Source organism: Selaginella moellendorffii, unplaced genomic scaffold, assembly GCF_000143415.4.
Source record: "Selaginella moellendorffii unplaced genomic scaffold, v1.0 SELMOscaffold_5, whole genome shotgun sequence".
NCBI classification, from domain to species: Eukaryota; Viridiplantae; Streptophyta; class Lycopodiopsida; order Selaginellales; family Selaginellaceae; genus Selaginella; species Selaginella moellendorffii.
In genome coordinates this window covers 2231466-2239778 of record NW_003314266.1, presented here as the reverse complement: position 1 = coordinate 2239778, position 8313 = coordinate 2231466, and the positions used below count along the sequence as shown (strand labels likewise).

The 8313-nt window shown below is 46.4% G+C and overlaps 1 protein-coding gene across 1 annotated transcript; it reads right to left on the bottom strand.

Moving 5' to 3' along the window:
- Window positions 1–3124: 3124 nt before the first annotated feature.
- LOC9659040 lies at window positions 3125–4295 on the bottom strand. The gene is made up of 3 exons (XM_024669772.1): window positions 4089–4295; window positions 3859–4005; window positions 3125–3767 (listed from the first exon to the last, which is right to left on the bottom strand). Exons 2-3 carry the CDS (start codon window positions 3957–3959, stop codon window positions 3275–3277), a joined length of 594 nt encoding a protein of 197 aa, XP_024525540.1. The 5' UTR covers window positions 3960–4005; window positions 4089–4295; the 3' UTR covers window positions 3125–3274.
- Window positions 4296–8313: the final 4018 nt, after the last annotated feature.

Sequence of the window (8313 nt, the reverse complement as noted above, 5' to 3'; positions counted from 1 at the left end):
TTTACATTGCACAAAACACCCGATGGCCAGAGGTCCCCGTGAAGATCTGGACCACCTCGGGGGAATTACAAGACTTTGGCATGAGAAGCTCCTCGCAAGGATCGATCTCTCCAGAATTCACGTATTCCTCGTAAGTTTCTTGCATCTTCCTCACAAACCCAGCAACATCCCAATCAATCGGACTGTCATTCACAGACGTATAACCCTCTTCGCCATCTTTCATGCTTGCTCCTTGATCAATCTCCTCCACGTCGTAACTTACAGTCCGTTCCATGCAACGACCATTGTCACCATTGTCAGCGTCGATCTCCATGCTAGTTTGTTTAAATTGGGTGTTGCTCACGCAAACAGCAGTGTCATCGATTCCGATTTGTGGCAAACTAAAGTCGTCGCCACCATTTTCCAACACCATTCCAATTTGTGGCAAACTTGTGTCAACCAGGTCTTCACCACCATTTTCCGACGTTTGAGTGGGTTTCCCATCTGGCCCATACTTCTCCCAGTAGCGATTAGTTACCTTAAACCTTTTGCCGCAGCCATTTTTACACGCGAACATTGGCGATTTTTTGTTTCCATACTTGAAGTTCCCGCCATCTCGGTTGTTATAGTGATCGAAGCGAGTCTTGTAAGATCCACACCTAGGGCATGGGTACACACCTGGTGGCAAACCTCTCGGCTCGTACTCGGTATCTAACTCGAATCTTCTTACGTGATCAGCGTCGAATGGGCACATTACTACGTCGTTTTTGCCATAGCTTTGCTTCCTCTGCTTGCTTTGCTTCGTCGGATTCTTTCTCTTTGACTTTACCATGCTTCGCTTGACCTAAGTTTTCATAGGATCGCAAAATATAGAATAAAAGGGTTGAGAAAATATAGAATAAAAGGGTTGAGAAATGCATGTGCTATTCAAGAGAACATAGAATCGCGGATAAGAAGCTCATCCACACCGATTCCACGGGCTCGAATGGCATGTTGGTCGCTAGATCCTCAGCCTCTTCCAGCTTCCCTAATCGCCCAAGGAGATCCACCACGCAAACGTAGTGATCCAGCACAGATTCCACCCAGAAATCTCCACTCATCGATGCAAAGCACTTCCAAGCGTCGTGGAGCCTCCCGGCGTGGCTGCAAGCAAATAGGAGATTGACAAAGGTGACGGAATCGCAATCCTGGCCGTCGAGCGCCATGAGACGGTGAATCTCCACCGCTAGCTCCAGATGCCCGTGCTGGGCATATGCGGCTACCATAGCCGTCCACGCCGCGGAGCCAATGTTCTTGCAATGGCAAGCTCGATCAAAGGCTATCCTCGCGCTATCAATGCCTCCGCATCGAGCAAACATTGTGACGAGCGCGACGGCTATGGAGGGTTCGCCGTCAAGGCCACGAGCGATGATCTCTTGCTCGATCACTGCTCCATCGCGCAGCACCAGCGATCCCGACGTGCAAGACTCGAGGAGCGCAATGAAAGTCACGCGATCGGGATCAAGCGCGTGAATCCTGGTCATCTGGAAGTAGAGCTCGATCGATGCTTCGCTGCGATACCCGTTCCGGGCATATGCTGTGATCATCGCGGTCCAGGAAACTTGGTTCTTCTCCGGCATTGCATCAAAGATTTTCTTTGCCTCAGCAATTTGATCCAATCGCCCATAGAGACTCACCATCGCGGTAGCCACTACCACGTCCGCGATCGATCCACTCTCAACTGCGTGCTCGTGGATGACTTTGCCCTCTTCCAGCGATCTACTGCGCCCGGCTATAAGATTGACGAAGGTGATGTTGTCCGGCAATTGCCCCTCGAGGAGCATCGATCGGTAAAGCCCCATGGAGAGATCCTCGCCGCCACACGCCGCGATCGCCAGATTCCACGAGAAAACGTTCCTCCGCTTGAGGCGCGCGAAGACGGCGAGCGCGGATGTGGCGTCGCCGCAGTCGCCATACATTTTGATCAAGTGATTGGCGAGGAAGGAGCTGGATCGCAGCCGGCGCTGCGTGATCTTGGCGTGGATTTGTCTGCCCTGCTCGAGATCCCCCGCGGACGCGCAATGGTTTAGAGCGAGCACGAGTTCGTCCCTGCTGCTCTCGGGCCCCAGCCTCTCGGCCAAATCCCTCGCTACGGCGCCACTCCTCCTTCCAAGATTCCTGGAAAGCATTCATAGCGTTTGACTAGAGTTTGGTAAATACTTTGACTAGAATAGCGTTGACTAGATTATATATTTGTACTTGGTTCTTCGCTCCATTTTTAAGCGGAGGTGATTTTTCTTGCCGGTGATTGCAATGTTTTTGCTCTTTCTTAGATCTTCTAGCTCTATCACGAGATCCTCAATAGCTTTCTAGATTTTTCATTCGATTCAGTCGAGATTACTGCCAGCTCGAGAGGTCCATAGCCGCGACGAACGCTCACATTCTTGCCCGGTTTGAGATCAATCTCGATGGGAAGCGAGTGCCAAACGCGTTTCGCAGCAAGAAGCTTGACTGGCACAATGGATGAGTTTTGGATTGTGGTGGACTCACCTTGAATCTGCAGGAGATTCCCCATGCCCAAGTTGCTCTATTACAGAGGAACAAAGAAAAACACCATTGATGTAAGAAAGCTTTCCAGCTTTGGCAAATCAGCCGTCTCTCGTCCACATTCGTCGAGAATCCAAGGAGCATATTAATAATTGAAAAATGAAAAGTATAAAAGTATAAAATGTAAAGAACTTTCAGAGACCAAACATTTTCTTTCGATTACCAAAGTATTGCGAAGCCAGCCAACTAAATGATATGATCCACTCTTTGGATTTCCTTTCAGTGTTGTACGCCACCCCACCCATAAATTTATTTTTTTAAATATCGTACACTTTATATCCAATGTAGCTGTTGCTTAACACAAATGGTTCACGCAAGCAAGAACTATAAGATATAGATATTGCTCGTATAATACTAAAAAGATGTAGATTTTTTATTTTCCTTTTAGCAAGGTGCCAGACAAAGCAGCGGAGAAAATTTCCCCCATTATGTGCTAAAACCATGTCAAACTTGCCCTTTGGAAACAATGGACTTGATGTTCCTGGCAAGCCTGATTGAATTGATTGTGCAGATGTTTACGTAAGCCAGTAGACCCAACACACCAACAAAGATCTTTAGCATCAAAGTCCGAGCTAGCCTCTTCATAGTATTATCTTTATGTAAGAACCCACAAGCTCATGCGAGCTTTTCATCTCTGATCCTAGAAACACCACCTTCGCGAAATCTTGTGGTTTTTCCTTTGTCCCCTCCTCGATCTGATAGAGGCTAGTCACACATCTGATAGAAACTTGTATCTGCGATTACAAATAGGCTTGGGAGAACCTGGCTTGGAGCTGGAAGGAGATGACTTGGAGCTGTCAAGTTTGATCCTTTCGCTCAAAAATCCCCACTTTTGTTGGGGGCGCTTGAAGCTGCTGCTGGGAGAAGAAGAGGCCGAGCTTAATTTCCTGGCACAAGTTCTCTTGCTGCTGCACGCCTGCCTCTTCATACTCGTTTCTCCATCAGACAAGGAGCTCATGTGTGCCACCTCCAGGAGATAATCGAGAGCATCCCAGCGATGGTGGTTCTCCTCCTTGGATCCTTTCTGTGCCTGGTACACCTGTTCTTCGTAGTTGGAGCTGGAGCTTCTTCTCAGCTTGATGCTGGCACTCCGCTTTGGTTTTAGTGTTGCTTTTGTCCCGAGAGCTCCAAAGCACCAGTCGCACACTGGCCACTCTCCCCAATTGCCACTCTCCATGTTGGGATAAAGTCTGCTGCAGTAGCTGGACGGGAAACACAAGGCAAGTTTGGTGTGAGTTGCGAGAAATCTTGTCACTGGAATCGAATGACCAAAGCAGAATAATGGAGGAATACCTGTGCTGCCATCTAAAGTTGCATTCCTTGCACTGGAACAGCTCCGACGAGAATCCAATATCGCCACACATACTGCATTCCCGGTCCACTTTATCTTCCATGGTAGATCTCGGAGCTTCCAAGCTTGAATTCCTCTCCCTGCCGCTCCTGGACGAAGCACAACAAGGAAAAAAGAGGAAAAACGAAGAAAGATTGTGTATGGAGTGAGAAATGAGATAATGAGTTCTTACCCTTTGAAGCTTGTGTGATCTCCCGCCTTGGCTCCAAGGACAAAAGATTTCCCGGATAGAGCAAATTAAATTCGAGCGAGGGACTGGCGCTACAAGCTTTTGGAATCACCAGGCAAGATCTTCGCCTCCCACAACTTACACCAGTTTGGTGCCATTCAAGAAGGAGAAAGGCGATGGATGGAGAATGCTTGTGTGTGTGCGTGTGCTGTGATGTGATGCCCTTTTTTAGAAAAGAAGCCAAAGTGGGGGGTGTATATGTCCCCAAGCTCAGTAAAAAAAACCAGAAAAAATCGGAAATACACATATAAATACCTCACTTGCCTGTTTGTAAGAGGTCAATGGAGCTGGGTCCCCAAAAACAGTTTTTTCCTCTCGTTTTGCTTTTTGGTATTCATTTTTTCTCCCTGTAGAGCACACGCGTGAGAGAAAGCTATAGTCAATGGAAGAAGCAAACTTAACTTACCTTTAGTTTTCTGCCATAGTTCCATCCTTTCGATTCCTCCTTCTCCTTTTTCCCATCCCAAAGTTCGTCTAGTAATTTTGCGCTGTCACTGGCCACCCGACCTTGGCAAAGAGAAGCCAATCGTATCAAATCCAACATAAAAGAGAAAGGAAGAGGAGAGGAAAGCTCACCAGTCACGGACCTCCAAAAGCAAAAACCATTGCAAGGGAAGAAGATTTGGCAACCACTTTGGAACAAGTTTAGATTTTTTCTTTTTCTATTTTCCTTTTTTTTTTCCCATCCGTGTGCCTGTCACTGTGTCTCTATCGAGCTTGCCACGGCCCACCCTGTCCAAGAAAACAAACCACAAATCGATCAACTAGGATAAGTTGACACACAGGAGAAAGAAAAACGAACTAATGGTCGGGGATATAAATGCAAATGCAAATAAAATCTCTACTCTACCTGGACAACAAAGATTCTCGCCGCACCAACATGCCAAACAAGCACCACCTTTGGCGATTTGAATCACAGCTCCAATCCGTGCCCCCTGCTGCTTCTGTAGGTAACAAGATTTTAGTGGCTTTCAGTTTGAAGGAAATAGAAAACTTTGACAGGATTGATGTGCTCTCAATCTCTACAATGGTAGATGGAACATTTTTTCTTTCCTTTTTTTTCTTGTCTGGAAACCAGGTGTGGCGAGCAATCGGCACAAAAACGTCGAGGAAGTGCAAATTCTTACGCTGAAAGACTGGAATAGAAATGACGATCAAAACGACTCTGGCAAATGAGCTAGAAAACGAAAAAACATTCCACTGCGACGCACCAGTCCAAAACAAAGGGAGCCCAGCCTGATCAAGAATCCGAGGAAACCCTAAGGAGTTTTTTGCATTTTTACTTTGCAGAAATTATCAATACTAGCATTTTTTATTTAGATACTATGGATCTGCCTACTTCCAGTAAAATAAACATTTTAAAATTTAGTAGGTGAACAAGTAAACGTATTATAGCTTGCAAACAACCATGCAATTTGAATTTAAACAACTGCCAAATAGCTTCAGGGGCTAAAACATATCAAATATTCAAAATATTTGATTATTCATCCCAATCAAGTGTTATTTAGCCATTTAAGATTGATCTGATTTTGAATAATGAATAACTATTGTTATGGCATCTTGATAATTTTGTTACATGACATTAAAACTGGAGGAAAATATAACTAATTTGCCAGGATGTGCATTTTGAGCAAAAGCCAGATTAGCAATATAATCTATCAAGCTTGCATTTAAGCCCATGGAAGATCAATTGCACAATTGTTTTGACTCGGAAGAATGAGATTTACTTTTTTGATCTCGTTTCAGCTTTTATACCAAGAAGAATGATTCTGCTGACCGCCACAACGCAGCACACCTCTCTCTCTCTCTCTCTCTCTGTGTCTGTCTGTGTGAGCAGGTTTCGATAGAAAGCGCCCCAAAGAAGGTGCAAGCCTTTGTATTATCATCACAATCAGGTCTGTGCAAGGAAAAGGAACTCAGTGTTCTTGCTTTTGGATTTGAGGTGATTCCTGAATCTCTGCCAGCACCACCATTTCTTTCGAAAATGCCCACCACCAAAGCTTGGTCGCTATTGAACACGTGCGTCGAGTGCCTTTCGCTGTTTGCAGTGAGTCATGAGCAATGTAGTCTTTGAGAGTGGATGAGAAGATGAGTGCAATTCGCTGTCCCGATATTCGCGACACGAAGAGGACTCGGAGCTCCTCCTCCGAGATCCAGCGATCAGGAGCCGACTTCTCCCTCCCAGCCAGGAGCTAGGAATCTCGCAGCGCCTCGAGCACCGGGAGCGGCGGAGCTTGGAGTGGTGTCTCGTCGCAAGAATCATCCTTGGATTCACCATGGCCGCCCCTGCCTGGGCCACCAAGAAGCCCAAGCGCTTCTTGGCGGTTCATGGCCCTATCAAGGATATGAATCGGTGAGTAGTTTCCACCCCAGAGAGGCAAGACAAGTTTTTGGGCATGCGATTCATATCGTTGATAGGGCCATGAACCGCCCGCCTGAAAACTTGTCTTGCCTCTTTGGGGTGGAAACTACTCACCGAAAGGAGCTATGTCTCACCAGTCACGGACCTTCCACCATTGCCAGGGAAGAAGATTTACGATTTTTCTTTTTACTTGTTGTTTTTTTCCTCCCCATCGGTGTACTTGTCACTTGTGGCTTTGTGGAGCTTGCGGAGCATCTACAGCCCAACCACAAATCGATCAACTAAGATAAGTTGACACACACACAAAGAAAAAAACTAATGGCTGGGGAGATAAATGCAAATGCAAATAGGATCTCTACTCTAGCTGGACAACAAAGAATCTCGCAGTACCAATATCCTGTCAAAGCTTTCAACTGTGGTGCTTGTTTAGCATTGAAGTTTTACAATGTACATGGAACAATTTTTTCGCCCTTTTTTTTTTTTCTCAAGTTCAAGGAGCGAACAGTCAGCTCAAAAACGTTGAGGAAATGCAAATTCTTACATTGAAGCCTGGAAGAGAAATGACGATCAAAACGATTTGTGTCCACATTACAAGAACACATAGTTTATCTCTTATCACTACAGAAACAAGATCAAAACGCTTGTGCAGGAATCCAAGAATAGAAGAAAAGAAAAAAGAAAAGGAGATCCATCCTCGCGTTGCCAAATGACGAAATCAGCTAAGGAGAAAAATTGGACCACATTGGTTTTGCAATTTTACCAAGCTCGAATACATGTTATAAAGATCTAGAGCGCATAAAACACTGGATTTTATATTTAGTTACTATGGATCTGCTTGTGAGGACCAACGAGAGCGATAAGACATCTGAGAGCGTTACCTATGTCCTATGGGCTTAAACATCAATGTTGTTTTATGCTCGAAGCAGGCCTCGCGCATTCACCATGAGGTAATACGAACCTTCGCGCTCGCGTTTGAAGATCCTCTTGCGATCTTCGAACTTCTTGGCGGAGGGAGTTGACTGGATTTGGCCGCTGCATCTTCGGCATGTAGTGTCTTTCCTCGCCAGTCGATCTGTGCTCGTGGATCGATCCAGCGATCTACGGCGCCCGGCTAGAAGATTGACGAACGTGACATTGTCCGGCAATTGGCCCTCGAGGAGCACCGATCGGTAAAGCCCCATGGCAAGACCGCCACAACAACCACGCCGCCACACGCCGCGATCGCCAGATTCCACGAGAAAGCGTTTCTGTTTGAGGCGCGCGAAGACGGGGACCGCCGATCTGGCAGTTGCTATACATTTTCGGCTGAGAGGTCGCCGTCGTTGTCATGGGCATTGGTTATATAGCGCAAGCATAGCCTTTGATCGAGCTCGTCATTACAAGCATGGACAGCTATGGTGGCCGCATATGCCCAGCACAGGCATCGGGATCGAGCGGTCGATCGCCAGGATTGTCAATTTCCTGTTTCACAAACGGGAGCCTCCACGATGCTTGGAAGTGTTTTACATCGACGAGCGGAGATTTCTGGGTGGAATCTGTGCTGGATCACTACGTTTGCGCAGTGGATCTCTTTAGCAACACTATCATAACATTTAGTTACTATGGATCTGCCTGCTTCCAGGCAGAAAGCAACCAGCATCATAGCATAAAGCCAAGGCCATAAGTGTTTAAACCCATGGAAGATCAATCTTCTGCTTGTTGGTTCCATCACTGATCCAAGCAGTCCCGGAATCGGTGTGGATGAGCTTCTTATCTGTCCTCTAAGCTATGGCAACTAGGATGTAGTCATCTATACTCCGCGTTTTG

Coding starts and splice junctions, on each gene's coding strand:
- LOC9659040 (XM_024669772.1), bottom strand. CDS start 3,959: ATGGAAGATAAAGTGGACCGGGAATGCAGTATGTGTGGCGATATTGGA. Junction 3,768..3,858: donor AACTTTAGATGGCAGCACAG/GTATTCCTCCAT, acceptor TTTCCCGTCCAG/CTACTGCAGCAGACTTTATC.